The sequence below is a fragment of the Haemorhous mexicanus genome, chromosome 11, assembly GCF_027477595.1.
Source record: "Haemorhous mexicanus isolate bHaeMex1 chromosome 11, bHaeMex1.pri, whole genome shotgun sequence".
Taxonomy (NCBI): domain Eukaryota; kingdom Metazoa; phylum Chordata; class Aves; order Passeriformes; family Fringillidae; genus Haemorhous; species Haemorhous mexicanus.
The window spans coordinates 10,270,956-10,294,783 of record NC_082351.1 but is presented as its reverse complement, the minus strand read 5'-3'; the positions used below and the strand labels follow the sequence as shown (position 1 = coordinate 10,294,783).

The following is a 23,828-nucleotide window of genomic DNA, read 5'->3' as shown; positions in this document are numbered from 1 at the left end:
AGTAAAACCTGGGACTGCCAATTATCACTTCAGATATGTAAAAATAAACAATAATGATCAATCTAAGCAAGGAGAAAAGTAGAGCTGTACCTATCACCTTCTGGCCCAGACAGCATCACACTCAAGAGCCACTGAATGAACCAGCTCCAAAACTGACAGAAGGGGATATTTCATCCAGTGGAACAGGGCACAAATTATAACTGGCTTTAATTATCACCTCCAGGTTGTTCCACTAGTCAATCACACTTCATGTTTTTCCCCAGTGCTCCTGAGCCTGGGAACACCAGGCCTTACTGAGAATTTGAAGGCAAAGGCAGAAAACCAGCCAGAAGCTCACCTTGACCAAGTTAATGAGGATGTGGAAGTTCCGCACAGCGATGTTCCAGCGCAGCAGCTTCTCCAGTTGCACCTGTGGGATGCAAGGGGACAAGAACCTAGGAGGCTGCATTTCCTCTCACTTTGCTGGATGTGCTTTCAGCATTTGCTGTACCCAAAGCACTGTTGTTGTTGAAGACAAAGGAACAAAGCTTCACCACAAGCATATTTATCACAGCAGAAACACTCCATAGTAATTCCAGCCTGATCAGTGGCTTTAAGTGCTAGGAGTTAACTTGCTTGCTCTCAGAACAGCCCTTGGTTGTAAAAAAATGTTGTCCTCCCACACAGGTGTGCAGACCAACTGCACAGTTTAGTATTTTGCTGATTAATGCCTATTTTCTGGTTGCAGCTTCTGCTGGATTTACTAGATTTTTGACATGGTGCAAACGAGGAAAAAAAGATGCTACTTATGTGTTACCCTGCATATCAATGTCGATATACACTGATGAATGAAGGTGTCTGACTGCATTTCCTGGACAAAGTTCAGAAGTAAATTCCTTTCCAATTTATACATCTTTACTGTACTGTCCAGTTTAACCTAAGTTTTTTTCCCTGTACAGAGTCCAGTGTATTCATTTTCCTACCTCACTTGAGTCTGATGGTTTCCCAGCTGGGATGCTTTTCACTGAACTCTCCAGCTGAGCCATCATTACTCTGAAGAAAACTGGGAATGTCTGCCTATGGAGAAAATGAAAAAACTGCAAGTCAGCTCTGAGCATTTTGATAGGCTGTTTGTCACCAGAATGATGCAGAAAACTCAAAGGTTGCCCAACTGGGCATCCTTCTCAGTAGGAAATCACAGAAGATTGGCCCTAGGATTCATAAACAGCTGTAGCCCAGCCCAATTGCCCAGACAGATGGAGAATCCTGGGAAGTCAGTAGCACTTCCTCAGTGTGAATGACACTTAGACACCACCACTTCCTTGTAGCTGTAGGGGTGCACAGTGGAAGGATTGCAGCTCTCAGCATAAGATGATTTTGGAAGTTTCAGAGTGCAGGAACTTTCTTCATCCCTGCTTCCAAATTCCCATGCTGGGGCAGAAGCACCCTGAGTGTGTTTTTGCACACTGCATATCTGCTCAGATTGCCTACAGCCACCCCAGGCCTCTGAGGCTGACTTTTGGAGTGCTTTATACCATCACAGTAGCACAGAGACAACACTGATGACAGACAGCAGTTCATGCTTCAGCAGTTAAAATGGCTCACAGCAATAAACTCAGCATCATGTTAAGCACAGGACATTCCACTTTGGCATAAGCTACCCCATGCTAGCTGTTGCATAGTGCCAAAACAATGTTTACAAGTGTCCAGAGTAGCCACCACAGTACCAACATGAAATCACAATAGGCCACAAAATAAGAAAACTAAATATTTAAAAGCAGAAATTATCATTATGTATATCATAGAATTCAAAGTTTCTATTGCTACAATTACCTGCTTAGGGTAGGGTAAGTAGAAGAACATCCATCTTTGGCAGAGTTCATCAGTTCAGCAACACCAACACTGGAGATTTCCTCTATGGCTTTCAGGATGTTATCTGTGTGCTCCAGGTAGACACTAAATCCAAAACCAACATAGCTGATCAGTAGATACTACACAGAATGACACAACAAGGCCTTGAACACTGCCCTACCTGAAACATGTGGCCTAAAACTGTCAAGCTTTTCCCTGCCAAAAGCAATCACATGCAGGAAACCCAAAGCACTACTTAGAACTGTCACAGTGATGTCATTAAAAGCTATCATGATCTGAAACATACATGGATTCAGTATTCCCTCATTTTAGTATTTAGGAAGGACAGGCTGGGAAGAGGATGAGATGGAATTGCCCTTCCTGAGAGAGAACACCCAATCAGTATGGGTGACATTGAAATGGCTGTCTGCTACAGGCAACCTGGATCAGGAACAAGCCAACAAAGCCTTCTACAGACAGCCAGGAGTACCCCCGTGTTGCAGGCCCTGATCCTCACGGCAGACTAACCACCATGACATCTGCTAGAAGGACAGCCCAGCAGGGCATAGGCAATCCAGGATTCTCCTGGAGGCCATTGATGAGAACTTCCTGACACAAGTGACAGAGGACCCAATGAGGAAATCCTGAAGTCCTGCTCAGCTGGACCTCACACTTCAAACCATGAAAGAAACTGTGCTTTAGAAACAGTGTAGAAACAGGGCTTCAGGCCAAGCTGTGCAAGCATGAGGGCTATGATTCAGAGGGGCCATTCCTCTGTAGCAACAGTAATCACCAAAAAAATAGTGTCTTGGTGTACCTAAGGGAATAGCTTGAGCCTTACCAGAGCAGGGTGTGCAGGGCACTGTTGAACTGGCTGCCCTTCTCTCGGTCTCCACTGGGCTTCACCCAGGACTGGCAGAGGAACTGCTTTGCTAGAGAAGCTGGGAAACATAAATGATAACTTAGTGAAAGAAAAATAGTGAAAGAAAAATAATAATTAAAAAAATTCCTTCTTCCATATAAAAGCAGCATGTTCAAATGACATTTTGAAGATCACAATATCACTACCCCTCATGTGCCATATCTTTCTAAGTCAGAATGAATTTTCCCTAAAAAGCTGCAAGGCCACAAGGACATATATCATGATAACAAAACATCCAGCATGTTCCTGGTCTGGAATACCTGCTCACACCAGAACCATCATCCACCTCTGGCCACTTCTGACAAACTTAAGTTAAACCTTATTTGTTTGACAGCTCCTACAGTGTGCCATCTGTTTGTTTTTAATTAGGCCACGTGAAACCCTTAGGGTATCCACTTCTAGAAATGGAGTTCAGATAACAAGTGACTTGGCCTTTTGGCCACAGCACTATAGTAATAAATGTGAACAGACAGGTTTAAAATCTACAGATTTCTGAAATCAAAACTGCTAACAAACCTGCTTGTCTCTTGCAGAAATGTTTAAAACCAGGAAATGATTAGTTAAAATAGGTTATTGCCTGCTACACTCAGTCAGTCATTCTCCCAATGTGGGACTGTTTAAAATAGTAAAATTGTCTTTCAGGAGGGAAGTTACAATTCTGTGTGGCTATGGGGACTGGAGAAGGACAAATTCTAGAGGTGTCTTAGTGTGACAAGGAATGGCTGAGGAAGGCAACTGTCAGGAGTCTTTATTTCCGTGTGTGCTGAAGTGGAGATCAAGTAGCTTTCTTGTATATTCCCTACATTCATGTCTATCCTTTATCTGCTGTTTATCTTATGTAATGGGTCCTAATCTATGAAAGAAGCTTTCTTAACTGAAAACATTTGTTGCATGGGGTTAAAAATTTACACGTTTTCCTCTCTCTGTCCTGGAGTAACAGCTATATTTGCAGCTCATTTCAATAACTTTTGGAAACAAGCTGTCACAGACATCTGTACTTACAGTAGGAAGTTACATCAGATCAAGTCTGTGGTCACTCACCTCTATAACCAGTGATTAAACTGGTACCAACACTGAACAGCAGGCTCATGCTTAGAACTCCTGAAAGTTGTGAAGCTCTGATTTTTAAAAATATCAGCTGAGAGAGCTGGAATCTGCCTATCTGCATGTGACTGAGGCACAGCAGAACACATACCAAAGAGGGTCCAATATACTTACTGCTGTTCCCTTTATTAATGGCTAGGACTGTTCACCCAGTAAGATTACCAGGATGTGAAAGGGAAATCTCTCCCTTAAAAGACAAAGATCACACAAAAACTCATCTGAGATGGGTGATTCTTCACACATTACCCATTTTCTCCTTCTTCCAACCAGACACAGGTTTCTCAGCAATGGCAGTCAGGAGCTGAGTGAGGATATAGGCACAGTGGAAGCTGGGAACACTCTGCTGGAAATTCAGGAGGTACTGAAAACTCTCACTGGGGATGAGAAGAAAGGGAAAAGGTAAAAAAAAGTGCTGACAGGGTAATGTGTCAGACACACATAAATAAAGAGGAAGCATTAGACTATCTCAGATCCAAGGCCTCCATATCCTAGTCTTTTGTCTCTGGCAGTGCCCTTCTGAAGAAGGGGTGATCAGCCACTAATACAGAGGAATTCAATCGCTGAAAAATTCTTTCAAGCCCCAGCTACTCTGAGTCTAGCAACAGCTTTATATACTGCTTTTGCCTAATATACCTGTAAGCATTTTAACCCTCCAGATCATAGCCATTCCTTCTGTGAATCCTACTAATCTCCTTGTCTCAATAGCATACAAACAAATGAGATCCACAGATTCATGCATGTTTTACATTTTTTAATCCTTTAATGAGGTTTGACTACGCTGCCATTCAATTAAACACAAAGCTCTGTTTGAAGTGAGTGTAGTCTATGAGAGCTCCCAAACACACATTCGCCCATAATGCCCACACAAAACAGAAAAATCCCTGAAATTTGTTCATTTCAAACCTTGTGAAATATAGATTCTACCTTATCAGTTCCTCAAGAAGAAGAAACTCTGTCTCTCCTGGCTTTAGCCTGTCTGCAAGCACCCGGAGAGCTGACCTCAGCAAGTCATTATTTTCATGCTGAGAAAAACCATTCCTGAAGGGGAAAAAAAAAGTCCAGTTCATCATCAGATCAGAAGAGATATCAGATGCAAATCTAAGCCTATTTGGCAAGATGAAAAATAGAGAAGCTGGATAATCAAGATATGTCCTGCAATATGAAAATTATAAAGGGACCCAAAAACTTGAAAACTCAATGGGAATGGAAAGCATTGAGCACAAACAATATCAACTTTTCAGTTAGACTGCAGATCTAGCTTGGTAAGGAGAGGCCATTTCCCATAAGTGGAGGTCTATATATACAAAGCCATTGCTACGCAGACCTAAACCACAGGATGTATAATGGCAGTGGCTGTGCACATGCAGTGATCATGGGTGGTCACCTCCTGAACAGCTGGCAGGAGCCTAACAGGGGGAAAACACTAGAGATCTTCATTTATTACTCTGAACTCCCAGTGTCTGTGAGGATATGTACGCTAGAAATAATCAAATACATCCACATGCCAATTCTATAGACTGAACAGGCAGACTTGATAATGCTAATGCTCAAGTGCCCCTGTGCCACAAAATCTAATTAACCATTGGTAATGTAAGAGGCCTTGACTAAACAAATGTAAAAAGAGCTGTGATTTGGTTGTTGAATTTCAGTGGCTGGGCAGCTCACCCCAATATATATGGCTGTTTGACCTACAGCAAAACAGATTTTATACTGGACAGCAAAACTGATCTTGAATTGCCTGGTACAAAACTGACCAGGTTCTTTGATTTACAAGATAGATGGACTCAGGAACAACCAACAATCACACTGGCTAAAGAGGAAATGACAAATCTGGGAACAGGCAGGAGTGGATTGGGGGCCCTCAGGCTCCAGTAGAGGACAACAGGAGGCAGACCTCAGACATGTCTTTTTATGCAGTTACTACTGTTCATGAAGTACAACAAAGGTAAAATGCTTTCCACACGCAAATCTAAATTGGGGTTTAGAAAGAAACTTTTATGATACTATCCTGGATTATGTTAACAGATGCAGAAGTCTGCAGGCTGCACAAGCATTTCTGAATTGGATATTTATGAATGCAGCTTGAATGCATCAACAAGGTTGGCTTATGGCAGTGAAATACACATTCATCCTTTCTCACTGGCAAAAGAAATTCTTCCATCACTCAGGATTCAGGCAGTGGCAATTTAGCAAAGGATGAGGGGAAGGAAATGGGAAAGGATAGGTAAGAAAATCCAAGATCCCTCAGCAGACTAGAAGTTGCACAGCTAGGTGTGCCAGTATGCCCCTTATGCTGATCTTGACCCAAAAGCCAGATTGAATTCTACTCAGTTCAGTGCTTCATCACCTACAGCCTTAGCACTGCTCAGAATCAGGCAATGAAGCCTGGCTTAACTAAGAAGTGCTTAGAAGCCTCCACCCACTGCAGTGGGTTGTTTTTCATGGCGGACAGGCAGAGTGCAAACACTTTAAAGAAAAGAAACAAGAAGAAGAAGCAATAAATGGGTAGAACTATGGACTTTCATTTTAAACTCACCAAGCAAATAAGGAGCGAAAAGTCAGTAACAGCAGCTGGTAGCAAGAGGACATCAGCTGGTGCTCCTGGATGTTCACTCCTGGTTCATCTTCTGCACCCTGATTTTGTACAGCTGCCTTTAATACAGATCAAATAATCCATTAAACACTATTCCAAACAAAGATAATGGCACAAGAATTCATTTCCATAAATTCCATGTTTAAAAAACCTGAAGAAAACAAAGTGACTCTTTTTCCCCCAACCAAAATTAAAAGTATCTTTACAGGAGACAAAACTTTAGGGTTTTTTTGGTCAAAATTGCTGTCCACTAACCTGGAAGTAGTTATGCATGTTCTCCATGTGCTTACACAATGGCTTGAGTAGATCAACCACACACAAAGCAACTTCCTTGGGAGATCTCTGACACAGATGGGAAAAGCCAATATCCTTGTTGCCTCTTTCCTGCAGCAAACCCAAAAGATAAAAGTTGCTTCATTAGCCTCTCTTGAGAATAATTTCAATTGTTACATCTCAGACTGCTGCCAAGCAGTGCAATTCCTGATGCCATACAGGGTCAGGAAGGGTCACAGAGAAGGAAAGTTGGCTTCTGCTGAACAAGCACTACCAACTCACATAAATGGATAACGTTTGACGAAAAGGATAAAACTGATCTGACACAAAGCTCTCTTATGGAATTATTTAGGTTAATCAGAGAATCCAACACTTCACTCAAACACTAAGAGGAGACAGTCTCTGCATGTGGGAATTAAGATAGGTAGAAAGACAAGGGGAAAGAACAATGAATATGAAGAGCCCAGCCAATTGCAGTGCTTTTCTCAGTTTAATGCAGCGGGACATACATTTCTTTTCCTCCTGAAGGCATCAGCAAGGAGTGCCTACACTCAGAGAGGTTTCTAATGCATAAAAAGCAGAAATATGGATGCAGCAGCTTCTGCTGGCTGCTGCAGCAATCTGGCCTGGCTAAATTTGAACAGCACAGCCGGTGTGTCCCCAGGGAGGGCTAGGAAAAGGGTCACCTGAGTTTTGAGGCTACAAGACTCCCACAGTTAAATAGCCTTTCCTGAGATATGCAGAGAACCAGATGCTGCAAACACTTCAGCAAGAGCAGTGTACACAAGTCTTTTGAAAGAGCAAGTGCTGCTCTGGCACACAGCTGGGTGTCACACTTCCATTTAACTAACAAGTGAAAGTAATTATGAAAAACATTTCTCAGGAAAAGCCTGGAAGCCCCTGATGTGCTCTGCCTCAACCCAGGACCCATAGCCTGCTGCTGTTCTTGCCTTTGGAAAGGGCACCCTCCGTGTGGAGCCCGAGGGCAGCACATGTTCCAGTTTCCAGCACAGGTCATCCAGAAGGAAGCAAAGCTCAGCAGGCCCCAGCTGCACAACTTCACGAGCCTGCAATTAAAAGAACAGTCAGTTCCAGGACCCAGATGTAACTGTAGTGCCTTGAAGCTCAAGTTTACCCTGTTTCCAGTTATGACCCCTGGACTAGGTTAACCTCAGGAGGTTAACCTACTTATTTGGTAGATGCTTGGTTTTATGCTCCCCCATGGCAGGGATGGGGCATTGACTCTGGTTACTCGAAGCATGAAGCCATCCTGATGCTCTAAACAGCTGAGGCAATGCCAGTACAACTTAACAACTGAGAAAGAACAGATTTATATACATTGACATTAAAAATAAGCTCCTAAAGATAAAAAGAGGTTTAAGTCCAGAGAGTAATAGAATTCACCAAGTAACAGGCAAGAAGTATTTTGAAATAATAGCCCTAGAGACTTGTCAAACAGTCTTCCAGTTGGCCTGTGACCTGCATGCACAGAGACAGCTGTCTGCAAGACCAGGCTGTGCTCCAGCCTGCCATGGCCTTTTCCCATTTCATGCATTTACTGTAGCCTGACAAAATGAGACTCCAGATGGAGTCAGCCTGCCTACAAAGAGGGTATTAACAAAATTAAGCACATTCATTTTCCACGGCCACAGCAATGCAGTTTTTACAAGCTCCCAGATGATACACAGCACCCTGCTCACTGAGAGCACCTCCCTGACTCCAGTCCAACATTTGTGTTTATGATCTTCTGATGCCTTGAGACACTTGAGTTTTTGCAATACAGGCTTTACTTTATGTCACAGGTTTGTTTTGACAGGCTTAATACTTAATACAGGCTTGTAAATACTTAGAGTATTTACAACCCTGTATCTTACCTGTGCTCAATATTAAAGCCCCTTACTTTCTATTAGGTGTCTACATGTTATACAGTATCTTTCACATTTTATGCAATATTTACTAATTTGTTTTTAACATTTTATAAGACATGTCTGCTCTTCTCAGGAAAGTCCTCTTTTTCTCAGTGTCTTGAAGTACTTGGGGCCAAATGCTGTCCTGCTTCCCAGCTCACAGCCCTGGGCCAACACATCTCAGCACCCACCAACCTGTTGTGCACTTCAGTGGAACAGGGAGGGCCAAGGCCCCTGAGAGAGGCCATTCCACAAAGCCTCATCAGTGTGGGCTTCAGGCTGCTCCACTCACCTCTGTGTGCATCTCTGTGTCCAGGACAGACTTTGTGAGCAGCCCACAGTGCAGCACAGTGAACACCTCGAGGTCCAGCTCTCGGAAGTATGGGCGGTAGCTCTGCAGCTGTGCCAGAGGATTTCCTGCCTCTCTGTCAGCAGCACTCTGAAAAGGAAATTGTAGGAGAATGGCCACTGCAGGGATAATTTACAAAATTCTAATGGGAGGCAGGTGCCAGAAAAGAGAACAGAACCACTGACTGTGATTAACTTTGGAATGAACAACCCCTCTCAAAGCTTTTGTTTATGCTTGAATGGCATCTTCCCTGTTCTGGCTTCCTTCCAAGTCCCCCAGGGCTGCACACCTACCTTGTCCAGCTCAGAGAGCTCAGTATCAGGCTGGTTTCCCTCAGAACTGTCTTCTGCTTGAGAACGATCTGCAGAGCCAGCTTTGCTGCCATCAGCCTTCTTTTTCCTTCCTTAAACAGAAAAGCAACTTCAGAATCAAAGGCTGCACACTGTGCTCAGCACTAGGAACACTTGCAGCCAGCACAGGCTGGACTTTAATCAGCACTAAGACAGCATAGAGCACAGGTCCACAGATGAAGTTCTCCTTCAAAATACAGTATCTGAAGTGATGGATCCTCCTCTTGTCCACAGAACACAGTCAAAACTTTCCTTCCTTCTCCAACATGCTCCTACAGAACAGGCCCAGACCCTGCACAATGGGTTTGGCACAGGAGGGAAAGGCATTCTCATCTGTGGCCTCCTCCAGCTGTTCTCATTTAATGAAATGTGAATTTCTGTCCACTTTGGCTTAAGGCGGACATGTTCCCAGGAAATGCTAATCTAAACTAGAAATAAATCTGATCTAGAAACAGAACCAGAGACAGGAAGAACAAAGCCAATCTGATTCAGCTTGAAAACTGAGAGGCGATTTCTGTGTCTTCTCTGTGGGAGCTAGCAATGGGAAAGGATGAAGGAAAGATTTCCTTGTGCAGCAGAGCCATGACAAGGCTCCCACGACATTGGTTAGGTATAGCCTAAAGCTCGGGGGTTTACAAGGCAGCTCAAGCCACAGATTCAGTACCAGATGATGCCACAAATCCATCAAAGACAGAACTTGCTGCTGCAGAAAGTACTTTGTCAGGTGAAAGCAATCAAAGAAAGCCCTGGATTTTCACTGTTAAATGCTTATGCAGCAGCTTTCCCAAGGAGACAGGCTATCCAACACCTATTTGGTGTAGGTTATTTTTCCATCTCCACTTCAGCTGCAACAGGAGTTGATGAGGTAAAATTTCCAGCTAGATAGACTTTGCCAAGAATTTAGTGCTTTAGGCACACACAAGTGCGATCTGCCAGCCAACCCCCATCACATCTGTTTGCTTAAACATTTAAAATGTTCTTTACCACTCCTTTTCCTGGCTGGACCGGCAGCATTAACGGATGGTACGGCCTCCGGGGCCTCAGAGTCAAAAGTAGCTGGTGGTGGGACATAACCAGGGGATGCTGAAAGAGCCAAACCATAGAAATTGGGTTAATTCAGCTTCTGAATGATAACATACAGGCCAGATACGTATCTAAAGGAAGTATCAGAAATTTCACTGTCCTGGTGGAGGTGTGGAGTGGTCAGGTAAGTGTAAGAATCTGTGCACCTGCTAACGAGCAGTGAGCTGGAATAGCAGTGGAGCAGTGCCTGGGATCTGGGCAGGCTACTGGGAGATGGACAAGGTGTGTCAATATTTGGGGGATCTGCTAAAGCTTGTGTGCTTGTGACTCTAGAATGTGTAATTTGTGTGCTCCTCACTGAAGAAGTGATTAAGAAGAGCGGTTTGGATTTGGACAAATTGAAAATTATAGCTGTCCACGCACAAATTTTTAAAACTGTAAAACTGCACTGTGTGTTACCATTTTTTTCCTCCATTGATGTCTAAGGCAACCCCTGGTACAGGCCCAGAATGTAAAATGTTTCATACTCACCTGCCAAGCATTTTCCCAGCACATTCTGCAGCTCTGTGATGTTCTGTAATCGAGTTAAAACTTTCCCCTTCATCTCAGCATCCTGTTGCTGGCAGAAGGCATTTACAACCTAGAGACACAAACCAAGCTCACTGAATCAGGGAGATTTGTACCCACTTTGCTACTTTTTCATTTCTGAATAACATTCTCAAGTCCTGAATAAATACACAACAACACAGCACAGGTGGCCTGTGTGACCAGGTTCAGACTGCATGAACAAAGCTCTTCAGAAGTCCATAAGAGCATGGACACAATTCATGCAATCTAAAAAAAGCAAGAGGACATCACCTATAGATTAAATATTAATTGAACAAAAGGAATTAGCAGACAGCACATTGTCAGGTTCTGTGATACCTGTGGCTCTGAAGATCCCTTGGCACTTCCCAGGTCTGCCAGGAAAGAGGCAGTCCTGGGAGAAGACCAGGACTGGGAATGTGGGATTGCACCAAATCTGCCCTTCCCATGTTATCAGAATAATCCCAGCAGGAAAAATCCCACTGACCAATACATTGTCCAAATCTGCTCCAAGGCACTGCATTTTACTCTTCTGTCAGCTCACAGAGGTATAGAACAGAGAGTACAGGGTACCCCAAGAAAGGAAATTTACAGCCTCTCTGAAAGTGGAGCACAACCTTTCTGTTAGGTTACAAAGATCACAGTCAAAGACCACAATATTCCCTCCCCTCCAGCTTCCCCTCTCCTGGCAGACCAACCTCAGCTCTCCTAGGCTTCCCCCATCCCTCCACTCCAGAACCTGCAGTCAAGGCTCTACTCACTTCACGGAACCAGTTGAGAGCATGGAACAAGAGTGAGCACAGAAATTCACGCTCCTGCTTGGACAGAGAGTCCAGCTTCCCTTCAACCTCCAGGTCAGTCAGGTACAGGGGACAACCTGGCACAGAGCAAGAAAAGTATAGGTTGGACTGTGTGCTACCCATGCTTTGGTCTTTCCATGGACCAAACCTCTTACCAAAGCCTGCATCAATTCCAGTGACTATCTGGAGTAAGGCCCATCAGCCACTCCATCCCCAGAGAGAGCAACTGTCTCCCCCTGCCTCCCTTCCACTTTGTGGGCACAGAGCATCTCAGCCTCCTCACAAAATGCACAACTCCTCCTGCAGCTGGAAGAAATCTGTGCAGATCGGGCACAGGAGCAAGGCAGGCAGCCAGGCTCTATAAAAAGTCCATTTCCCATACCTAGTAAGGCATCAATCTCCTCCAGGCTTCCACTGTTTTGCTCTGCAGTGTAGAGCCTCAGCAACCGGAAACAGGGTGACAGACACAGGGGTGACACTGCCCTGGGGGAAAAAAGAAATGGAGTGGGTCTGATGTTTTCTGTATCTCTAGAATGCCCATCACTTTTCCACTATGTCCTGTGTCCTTCCCAGCCCACCTTGCCTATGCCTTCTATTTTGCTTCTTGCAAGGCCCAGCAACACAGAGCAGAAATGCACCACGCGGGTTAGAAAAAAAACTCCCACAAATTAATAACTGGTGATTACCAGTTTTCTGGAAAAGCATGTAAGGGCAGAAAAATGGCTGCAATGAGCAAAAAATGGGGTCAGATTTACTTCTGGTGGAAATCAAAAGTTGAGTAACTCAGAAGGAACTCTAAGAAATTAGAGTTGTGTGCACAACACAGTTATAAGCAGTGGAGAAACCTCCTTCAATGTTTCACAATGTGCCACTGCTCCAATTCTGAGTGATGAAGATTAACATTCTTCCATAGATGCATGCAAAGCAGCTATATTTTCTCTCATTTTAAAATGATCATGTCTTTTTTAAAGAACAACTAAAATCTCAACAAAATCTTATGTCAATAAATTACAAACTATGTGCAGGGGCAAATAAAAAAAAAAGAGAGCCTTTTATAACCTTAACAAGTCTATGACTCTTATGATTCTTTTAACTTTGGCATCCTCCTGTTTACTTAGGAGTTTTTTAAATCTTAGAGGCTTCCTGTTCCATTTGCCAAAGACAATGCCCTGATTCTTCAGTCAAATTTCATTTTTGGCTGCATGTTTGTGGGTTAAGCACTGTCTATCATCATGACAAACCCAAGATCACCTAAACAGCCCAAGCCAGAACAGACTGACAGCTCCCAACCACACTACGCCTCAAAACCTATCTACCTGAGTATGTTTAACATCAAAAGAAGGAGAAGAACTGGAAATTGGTAAATTCTAACTAGCTCCTTATCAGGCACCTGAAGGGCACAAATGAAAACACTTCCTTCATCTTTGCAGCCATCCCACAGGTAAGGGTTGAATACCTTTTACTCTGGTTACTTGCTCCAGCAGTGACCCTGCCAAGCTCACTCTGTGACACCAATGGCAAGAGGTTAATGGCAATTGCATCCTGACTTTGATCTTCATCCAGATTGTACAAGGATTTCACTGGGAACAAGAATGAACTGCAAGGAAAGACAACATCTTGTTGGCAACTTCAGTTCTCAGTGACAGAAACACTACCAATGCTTTATTTGTGATTAGCATACCCATCCACTGTGGGGCTGAGATCCACCACAAAGTCACTGGGAAAATCCTCCACCAAACTCTTCCCAAACTCATCCTGTTATAAAGAAAGGAAAAGAAAATTTGCTCAGCAAAGGGACTCAGTGAAGAAAGCTCCAACAGCAGCAGTGGAAGATAAGAAGCAGAAGGTAAGGCCAAGCAAAAGTACCCTGGAACCATCACAGTAATGAAGCCCCATGGCCTGCAAGGAGAGCCAAGGGCTGCCTTTAGAGACAGAGTCAGGAAACATTGCTAAGTGTGCACAACCAATTTCTTCCCTGCTCTTTGGATGTGGGCTTGACTATAAGCTCCAGAATGAGGCAGAGAGGCAGAGAAGCTGGCTGGAAGAGGAAAGCAGCCCACATGTAAAAGGAGCTCCCAGCAGGAAGAAAGAGTTGTTCAGTGCCTTTCACAAAACTCTTCCTATCACCGTAAATACATTTATTTATTACCATTAACGACTGTGGCTCTTCCAAGATATCAGGGATCAGATAGTCTTAACAGTCTGACCCAGAAACCAATTTCTATACTAAGTTTAAAGTTCTTTCAGATTCTATTTTTGTCTATGAATAGGAACAGCATGCTCTGAAATGTCACTTAGTTTCCTTTAAAAGGCTTCCCCTTGTCATGCAAAATTTCACAAAAAAGAAGCTGTTAAAGCACATGAGCACATTCCTGTTAATGAGGAATCTGCCACAATCAAAAAAAGCCAAGAGAGCTGAATGAGGATTTTGCATCTGACCAATCTCTCAAGAACAAAACAAGTTCCCAGACTAGAATGAAATCCTCAAATTGACGCTATCTTGCCAATGTTTGAAAACCAACATTTTTCCTGAAGAATTCATGTAAGTGATTAAGTTCAAAATGCTCTGCAACATACCAGGAGCTTCAAGTCCAAATTGCCCTTCTGCTTCTCAATCAAACTGGCAAATTCATCATAGTACAGAGCCAAGACCTCTGGTGTTTGCTCACAGCAGAAGCCCACAAGGTCCAGCAGGGTAGACAGCTGAAAGGAGAGAAAACAGAGAGAAATGGGTAAGGTAAATGGATCCAATTCAAGCTTTTACCTTCAGTCTTTTTTACATTAATTTATTGTGAGGCATATTCAAAGCTTCATCTCTAGAGTAACAACCCATGGTGAATATTCTTGAATAGACACAGATTTAAGAAGGAACATGGGCCTTTTGGTGTCCTCTGCCATGAAATAACACAGAGTCTGCCCAGGATCACTCTTAAATAGACTGCCAGCAGAGAAGAAGGCTCTTTAACACAAACTAAGGAAAAAGGCTGCTAGGCCAATCCTGTGCAGCAGAACTACTTTCTCTGGATGGCCTGAAAGGCACAGCTACCAAAGCTGAGAGGATGGCCATGGTCACCCTTGGCTCACTGAAGCAGACTGTCCTGCTTCTTTCCTTTGTATTTGAAATAACAACTGGACAGAAGACTTTCACTAAACAGCTGCAGTGCTGCTTGTTCTGGTGTTGCAGAGGCAAAACCAGCAGGCACCTTTGTTTCTCCAAAACCATTTTCAATAGACTCTCAGCTCTGCAGTCAATGTACAAGAATCCCAGGCTCAGGAAAGCCAACTCCCAGACCCACACAGTACTTCAGTTAAGACTGCATTTCCAGCCATCCCTCCTTGCTGACCATATCCTCCCTGTGTCCTGCACTGCCCTGTTTTTGGAACTCACCTGCTCATCACGCTCACTGTTCAGCTCTGGTCTCTCTAGTGAAGCAGCATCTCCTTCATTCCTGGAAGCAATTGATAACCTGACTGTTGTGGCACAGGATTCAAGAGACAGCAAAACCCATCACACACACAAAGTTCTCTCTCCAGAAATCGGAGAATTACACATTAAAAAGATTTCTTTGGAACACATTAGGAAAACACCTGGTGCTGTTTGGGACTTCTCTTTTAGACTTCCCTGGACTCAAACACAGAGCATCTCAGGTTACTCAGCCTAGAGTCAGAAGCTGACTCTAGTAGTTCACCAGTGTTCAATTTTTTTCCAAGCAACAGGCCGTGCAGTGCAGTCAAGGGATCCACAAATAGGCATTAACAAGGAATTTGGGATGCCTTTGAGACCAGCAGCAGGTGAGCAGCACTGCACAGGCTGAAATACCAAACACCACAGTATGCAGAAGAGAGTTTTAAGTTCCTGGATTTCCCCAAGATGTGCATGAACTCAAAGGCAATGCCCTCCTGTCTTTGTTTCACTCCAGGCCTGAACTGAAAGCCATGTTAAATTCATCTTTGCTACATTTTCTCTCACCTTTTTAATGCCACACTGCCTATCATGGAAACAGCACCAATAATCCCCATTTGTTTGTGGTTGGGAACGGTGCTGGAGAGCCATTTCCTGATCACCATGTGCATATCATCCTGAAAAGAGACACAGACCACATCACCACAGAGGTACTTGTGTGCATCACTCACAGTTCTACTGGCATCTTCAGTTAATGTCATCTCCAAGGGCTACAGAGGGATGGTGTACTAGGATTTTTGCTTAAGGAATGCACATTCTGACATTTCATTTATTATGAAAATACTGGTCCCAACTCCAAGTAAGGTTGTAAGCAGCATTAGAAGTGATTTGGTTTGACTTTGCTCTAACTACTACACAGAACATGTAGTTGGTCCAGGTTTCAACTATAATTAATAGAACAGTATGTCAAAAAACCAGCAGATGGTCTTGGAGCCTGTCACACCCAAAGAGCAGCTGCAGAGCTGCACTTCAAAACACTGTCAACTTCAGGAGGCTGAGGAATGGAGCAGTTTGTGATGAAGGTCCAAAGACAATCTGTGCAGTGCAAGGAAAAATTCCTCATCTACCTGCAGAGATCCTCATGTCTAAGAGGCATCAGCTTAGAAGAACACTTAGAGAAGGCAAAGAGGAAGTTGGCTCTCAAGATACTGATTTCTTTGGTGACCTACCACTGGAGTCTTCAGTATCAATGAGGATAAGAGTCAAACTGCCAACCTTAGATCTCCACAGTTACAAACTCTCAGCTCAAACTAAATTCTAGACGCTCCTCCCCTTCTTTTCACAACTTCTGAGGGTGACAGGCAGAACATCCTGATGGAAAGTCCTGCTGGGCTGCAAAGTCACACTGTGTGTTGCCAAGGCAATTTTCACAAGTCACATGTAAGACACAGGGTGGGAGGTGGGGAAATCACTGAGGAAACTAGTTCAGAATGGAGCTAAACCTGCCATACAACTGGGAATTTTGGCAGTGAAGAGTTCCAACTTAACAGGGTGAGTGGGAAGGACAAAACGGCTACAGACATGCTGTTTTACATGCCACAGACCAATCAGAAGGAGAAGAAGAGCAGTTTTCCTTTATAGGCTCAAGCCAGCATGTGCAAAGATACCTACAACTACAAACTACACAGGGACTCAAAGAAAGACAAATAGTCCTAATTCCTAGAGCTGAACTTTATGAATGGGAAGATTTTAAACCCTGACATCTCTGTTGTGGAATTAGTATCTTCGAATTATTTCTTCATCTGCTATGCTCAAGGATTCAGAAATCCAGACAAAGGTATATAGTACCACCACTGATATGCTGCTGCTGAGTCAAACAAGGTATCCAGTGCAAGATGAAAGTGGATTTAGACAAACCAGGTTTGACAGCTTCTCGTGTTTAAACCAGAGGCACAAGAGGTGTGGAGTCTACCACTTCACAGCAGAGTACTCTGCTCTGTGCAGTTCAGCTCTTCTAACACGAGAGTCTTTGTTGTCTCTGGTGTGCAGAATTTAAGTGGCTGAATCAATATAAGCATCTCAGGGAGGAAGCTGAACTATGCTTTCTGAAGGCTTCCAAGTGATGGAGAAACAGAGCTGTGCAAGGAGGCTGCTGAATTTACACTTTTGCAAGACTTCAAGGCTCAGCTAGACAAAGCAACAATCAACATGACACCATGCTGGTGACAGTCCCACTTTGACTGGGAGGTTAGGTTAGGGACTACCATCAGTACCCTTCCTACAACATGTCTAACAACTCTGCCTTTCTCAAATGTGCAAGAGAAGGGAACTTTTCTGGGGAAGATGAGAGGCACAGTCACTGTGATAAGCCCTTGATATCAGGGTGGAAAGTCTAGAGCCACAAGCTGGTTTGCAGACACTTGGGGAGAAGAGAATTTTAAACTCGAGGCTATTCTGACATCAATCCCTGTTCAGAGATGATGCCAGTATTTAGTTAATCTAGCAGAAGAACCAAGGCACAGACTGAACAACTTTCTGTTGTGTCTCTGCTTACCTGAATGTAGCTCCCTTCCTGCTTCTGGCTGAATGCTAAAGTGCTGAGGATGTAGAAAAGCTTCCGTATCTGGCATGGATTCAGTTTCTGTGTAGAGTCTAAAATGGTCTGTAAGAGAAGCCACAAACTAGCTCAGAATGTCAAGAATTCCATTTCATATTCTCAAAAACACATTGTCAACCTCAGGGAAGATAATTAACTTTACTTTTTTTGTACAAGCATGAAAAAGCTACATTCAAATTAACCAAACATAAATGCCAGATTATTGCTCTGGCCTTAATTATAGGATTTCATTTTATCAGAGGCTGAATGGGAAGAATAATTTGGCTACCATAAGCATTTTGGGAGTGCTCAGGACAAGTGACAGCTGTCTATTTTCTATCACAGGTTTGGTCACAGGATTCAAAGTATTTGACAAGCCAGTAATTAAGCAAGTACTTTTCATTTAACAATCAACTAAACAGCAAAAAATATACACCTTTCCCACAATGTATAATTAAATCACCAGGAGCACCAAAATGTCAGAGAGGTGTGGGAATACCCACACCCACCCTGTTCAAGGGCTCTTAAATATAAGCTGTCCTTAAGCTACAAACCACCACAGATGGGGGAGTGTTCAAGGAAAGTACTGTTACATGCTTGCCTTGCTGTTTAGCTCTTCCCTCACTCTCCACTTTTACTACTTTTGGAAATAGGCAACTGGACAGGTCTGACCCTGCTTATGATTCTTTGAATTCAGTAGTCCATTTTCTTTCTCCCCACTGAGTACTTTCTTCTTTAAAATTTTAGGATATATCTTTTTCCATCTCTGCAAGCAATTTTGTCTTAGGATTCAAATACTGGCTGAAGTACTGTCAGTCTTTCAACAGACAGAATGTGCAGTCCACAAAGGGGGCAAGTTTTTGCCAAGTTTTGAAATAGCTCATGTAAATAAAGACAACATTTCCATTGTAGGCATCATTCCATGCCTGCAATTTAGGCATTGTCCAGCTAAAGGGAATTATCTATCTCAATTTCCCCTGTCAAAAAATGATTCAGTCCTATCTCACAGAGCACATTTTGACAGCAGTTACCTTTCACTTCTGACCACTGCCTTTCTCCAGGCAGAAAAGCTTTACAGGTATAAGTTTTTCCAATACCTCTATTTTGGAGAAGTACTGGTCTATTCTGGATCTGAGGCAAAGTGTGTAAGGGCCCCAAAATCTAGTACAATCCCAGAAAAGCAGATACCTTCACAAAGGTGGCATAGCGCATCAGCAGGGAAGTGTGCAGCACCACCAAATCCGTGAGCACGTCCAGAGAAATGTCCAGTTCTGTCTCACTTCCACTGCACACATGAGTCACCAAAGCACTCACAACCTCCTAAGGAAAAAGCCAGCAAAAGAACCACAGTAAAATATCAGTAGAAAAATGTCTGCCTTACTCTGCTCATATGACCAACGTTGATCAGGTACAGATAATCACAGCAGTCTTTGTGCTTGAAGTCACTTGCTATCAGTCTTGCTGTGATTGTTCCCCATCTTCTTCTTGGCCTACTGTTTGGCACAGACCTCTCACCAAAGGCTTCCTAATGCCTGAAACCCTGTCCCTTAAAGGATCATGACAAAGTGCAAACCTAAATAAACAATTGCCATCCATCACACTGTACCTGCTGGCAGTAGGAGTCGAAGGCTGCAAAAGCTTGTTTGTACATGCAGCTGCCAAAGGAGACCACAGCTGGGTGTGCTGAGTGCAGAAATGTCTGAGCAAGGGCTAGGATTGAAGGGAAGAAATCTTTGATAACCTGAAATACAGACACCATGAAAGAAGAGATTACTGTTGCTTGTTTTCAACATATCCAATGCTGAGGAAAGCTCAACTCCAAAAAACCACATGACAGTTACAACAGAGGACATGTGCCTTGGGACACTGTTCTGTACTAAAAATTATAAAAGAGAAGTACATGAACATTACTGGAAAGGTATAAATAATGCAGCTCAGGGCTAAATCATCATCTGACAAGATCTTTGAGAGATAAAAGAGAGAGTCCCAAAGCAGGATCAGCACTGACCGTTGAATGGTTTTGGAAAGCATTCTGCATCAGCTGTTCTGGCATGCAGCCCAATCGGATTTTGCTTCTCAAAACCTTCTCAGTTTGCTTCCTGTTCCTGGTGTTTGTAGAATGGATTAGCAGCAAAACTATCAGATCCAGAACCTTTTAGAGGAAATAACCACCACTCATTATGCTGAAATATTAAACAGTCCAGATAACTCCAAGTCAAAACCTGAAGCGTAAACTGAGAAGAAAAAAAGAGCTCAGAAAGTCCCAAGAGTCACAAATGAAATAAAACCTTATGAGTACAACAGGACAGAATTAAAACAGGATAATTTTGTCCCTTAACAATAGGAAGGGATGAACCAAGAGTTACAAAGAAAATGGATGGTTGTTATCCTTGGAACAAGTCCAATACCAAGAGAACCATCCATAAAACATGACCAGCAAGTTTCTGGTCCAAATACAAAAATCTCTTAATCTACAACCATGAAGAAAGCCCTTGAGAAGTCAAGAGAAGAGGACACTTACAGAGCAGAACTATTACCTTATGGTCAGACACAGATGTGCTGTTCTCAATAGCCTGAGAGGAAAAAAACCAAGCAAGCTGTTAGGCTACAGTACAATATATTACAAAACCAAATCAAAAAAGGTAGACACCAAAAGTCTGTGACAGCCTGCTCATAGATTTCTCTCCTCTACAGCAGGATGCCCAAAGTCATTCTCTCTTGCCAACAACAGAGAATCCAGGAGGCATTAAAAAAAAAAAGCTGAAAACTGAGTTTGAACAAGGATATTCTCAGATAACATGAGGCTTGATAAAGGAACTGAGGTAATGAGGACAAGAAATAGCCTCATGGTTTACAGTAAAATGCAATTTAAAACTAAATTTAGCCTAATACCAGTTGGCACTGATTTCTAGCAGAACATTTTCTAGCACCTTAAGGCCTCACATAGCTCAGTCTCAATATATGGTAAACATTTTTCCTCTCTTGCAGAATGAAATCTGTATCAGTAAAATGAAGGACTAACATCTGTCTTTTAATATATTTGATTACAAGAAAAGCTCAGGCTCAATCAAGGGGCCCAAAAAAAATAAGGGAACAAGGACTGAAGCGTGTATCTTACCTTAATCCAAGCTTCAGAGACATCTTTCTGAAATCTCACAGCTAACTTGATGACATCAAAAAGTAGCTTCACACAGTTCTGGCTGGTGGTTACTTGGCTCAGGGAAGAACTGCAAATCATCAGAAGAGAGGAGACTCAGTCCCTGTAAATACTGTCACAGAAGGAGCAAGGCAGGCCAGCAGTCACAGCAGTTACTTAAAGCAGCCATTGTCCAGAGGGAATGCTATGGCAAGGATAGGGAGATTGCCAAGAGGGTGAAAACAGAGGTCGCAGAATCAATGGAAAACATACTGGAGGGAACTTAAAACAGAAACTGGTAGCAACATTATTATAAATGAAGTTGGTTAACCCAATGCAGACATGGAGGCAGATGGCTCAAAAGGAACTACATCCATGGCAGGGGAAGCTGGCTGGGCAAGGAGTGACAAAAGTATTGCATTAGTACCAAGTAGGAAGGAATAAAGGTGTCCGTGCCTTTCAACAGTATAAATTGGGCTCATGTATGTAGCCAATTGTGCCAGAGAGACCAGAAGAGGAACAGTTTAAATTCTCTTGTCTCATCCTACCCTTGGACAATCAAGTAAACTTGTTTAAGTACCTGGCCTGGACTTGGCTTTTAATCTTCTTTTGGGAACTGTGAATCTGCAGGGGCAGAACACATGAGGACAGATCCAAGCTCTTACGAAGATCAGAAATCACCTGTAAAGCACAAATCCATGCACAAATCACTGTGACAAATGAGGGAAGAACAGAAGAAGCTGAGGAAAATACAACAATTTCCCATAATAACCCTAAAATTACAAATCAAAACTCATATTTTTCAAGATTCACAAGTATTTAATCATGTCCAAATTTAATTTGACTTAGAAAATGAACCAGCAAAACTTTTCACCTGTATGTCACTCAAAAGACAGAATTTTTCAAGACCTACTCTGTGAAATTCCCACCTATATCTCTTTACATTGCTGTGAACTGTTTCTATTCTGTTTAGCAGCTGAGCAAGATACACGACAGCCTCAAGAATTCTGGGACGTGCAAGTTTACCAATGCGACTGCAGTTCAAATGCAGTGTACCAGCACAGACCGGCTGCCATGTCATAGGCACACTTTTTTATAGGGGTCTCCCTGAAAGGTTTGGGCAGATCACAAACCTCATTTGGCTTAGGCTGAGGCTTCCTCAACATATGAAACAAAGTGTATTTGATAGCTCAGCCAGGCTGGCTTTGATCCCTGGCAATATTAAAATTTGACTTGAAAACATTAAAAACATACAGCTCTGTGTGTGAAGCAACTTCCCTCTGTTAAAACACACACTGGTGTGGAAAACACACACTTTGTTATGAAAAAGAGACTCTACCTCTACTGCATCTGCTGCCTTGACATTTTGGAGGATGAATTTTACTACTACAGGCAAATCTTCCAGTTTTACAGAAGGCACAATGGTCATGGCAGACTGCCGCACCTGAGGAAAGAGCAACACTCAATCAGCTGGAAGACAACACTTCACAGAAACATAGCCATGCCAGTGGGAAGGAATCCTTGGAGACTACAGTGCAGCCTTCTGCTCAGAGCAGGAATATTGTCAGTACTAGATCAGACTCACCTTGGCTTTGCTGAGTCTTGAAGGATGGAGGAAACCTCCAATCTCTGCCACCTCTTTGATAATTTATGTCAATGCTGCAGACCCTAACTTGTTTTTCCAAATGTCCAACCTAAACCTCTTGTTGTGGCCACTGCCCCTTATCACTCTTCAACAGGAAGAGCTTGGCTCCACCATTTTATAACTGGCTTTCAAAAGGGAAAAGCATGGAGGATGTGCAGCCTGCTATGATGCAGCAGCCTTTTGGGACTATGTAAAACACTATTTATGCACTCAAATGAACCGATTTTATTTTATTCATAAGAAGCCCAACTCCAAAAAGTGCAGCAATGCAACATATCCAAAAGGCAAAAGGCACATCATCATCTCTTCTCCTTTATCAGCACTCTACAGAGAAAACCTGTTTAATATTTAATCACCAATCTGCCTTTCCTTAGAATACAACAGTCTAGTCTGGTCACTGCACTTAAAAAAGATGAAATATTGACAATAAGGTTTAAGACAGGCAGTAAAAACTTACTGCAGCAGGACAAAGTGCTTCTGCATTTGCTAAAACAGCTGTGATTGAAATTCCTGGCTGTTACAGTAGGAATTCAGAAAACTTCTCTCTGCTCTTTGCTGAACCCCTCGTACATGTTTCAAAAACCAGCTTTAGCTTCTGACCTCTTTCCAACTTCAGGAGCTCAGGACTTCTGAAGGCCTACAGGAGTCAGATTTAGCAAAATACTGGGAATGAAGAGACAGTGCCAGCTCTCGTGTTTCTAAGCAGGGGCTGGGATCTGCTGAAGTGCTCAGTAAAAGCTCTCACCTCAGCCACAAGTTCTGCATCAAGATCCAGGCGAGAAAGGGCATCCAGGATAGGCACTGTCAGCCGTCTGCCCTGCTTCAGCAAGCAGCTGATACACAGGGAAAAGAAAACAAAGGGTCCTCTTAAGAAAACCAAGAACGTATCTTTAGTGTATTGCATGATTCCAGTAATTTGTGGCCACTGCAAAAATAAACATCTCTGAAACTGACAACAACATATGTCACTGGCATTATGGAGAATTTGTTCTCTAAATTATTACTCCTCATGTAAGAGGTGCACCTGTCTTTAACAGCCTCGTGGACTTTCCCAAAACTCATGTAAGCATTATTGGCTGACCTCTCAGTTTCTTACAAACTTTCCCTAGTAAGAAGTTGTACTTAAGTTTTGTTAGTTGAAAAACAGCTCATCTGCAGCATCCTGGTAACTCTGTGCTCCCTAACTCATTAGAAGTAATGAGTTGTTTTCTGCATCAGAAATGGGTAGAGGCTATGGAGAATATGGAAATAAGTATGGCCTGCTGATATTGTTTAGATCTCAGCTTTCAAAATACACAAACAGAGAAAAGAG

General features: G+C 43.0%; 1 protein-coding gene across 2 annotated transcripts in view; it reads right to left on the bottom strand.

Annotated features, from left to right (window-relative positions):
• FANCD2 (FA complementation group D2) overlaps positions 1–23,828 on the bottom strand; it is a 36,049-nt gene that overhangs the window by 4,663 nt on the left and 7,558 nt on the right. For both annotated transcript variants that reach the window (XM_059856378.1, XM_059856379.1), the window contains exons 10-38: positions 23,262–23,349; positions 22,211–22,315; positions 21,452–21,552; positions 20,854–20,962; positions 20,273–20,308; positions 19,744–19,887; positions 19,342–19,476; positions 18,924–19,055; positions 17,694–17,801; positions 15,707–15,816; positions 15,125–15,185; positions 14,314–14,439; positions 13,418–13,491; positions 13,193–13,333; positions 12,119–12,219; positions 11,698–11,813; positions 10,883–10,991; positions 10,313–10,411; positions 9,272–9,381; positions 8,922–9,068; positions 7,673–7,789; positions 6,705–6,833; positions 6,393–6,508; positions 4,781–4,894; positions 4,103–4,230; positions 2,672–2,771; positions 1,813–1,935; positions 963–1,056; positions 338–409 (exon numbers count right to left, since the gene is read on the bottom strand). In XM_059856378.1, the coding sequence (XP_059712361.1) occupies positions 338–409; positions 963–1,056; positions 1,813–1,935; positions 2,672–2,771; positions 4,103–4,230; positions 4,781–4,894; positions 6,393–6,508; positions 6,705–6,833; positions 7,673–7,789; positions 8,922–9,068; positions 9,272–9,381; positions 10,313–10,411; positions 10,883–10,991; positions 11,698–11,813; positions 12,119–12,219; positions 13,193–13,333; positions 13,418–13,491; positions 14,314–14,439; positions 15,125–15,185; positions 15,707–15,816; positions 17,694–17,801; positions 18,924–19,055; positions 19,342–19,476; positions 19,744–19,887; positions 20,273–20,308; positions 20,854–20,962; positions 21,452–21,552; positions 22,211–22,315; positions 23,262–23,349 (3,145 nt within the window). The remainder of the gene's footprint in view (positions 1–337; positions 410–962; positions 1,057–1,812; positions 1,936–2,671; positions 2,772–4,102; positions 4,231–4,780; positions 4,895–6,392; positions 6,509–6,704; positions 6,834–7,672; positions 7,790–8,921; positions 9,069–9,271; positions 9,382–10,312; positions 10,412–10,882; positions 10,992–11,697; positions 11,814–12,118; positions 12,220–13,192; positions 13,334–13,417; positions 13,492–14,313; positions 14,440–15,124; positions 15,186–15,706; positions 15,817–17,693; positions 17,802–18,923; positions 19,056–19,341; positions 19,477–19,743; positions 19,888–20,272; positions 20,309–20,853; positions 20,963–21,451; positions 21,553–22,210; positions 22,316–23,261; positions 23,350–23,828) is intronic.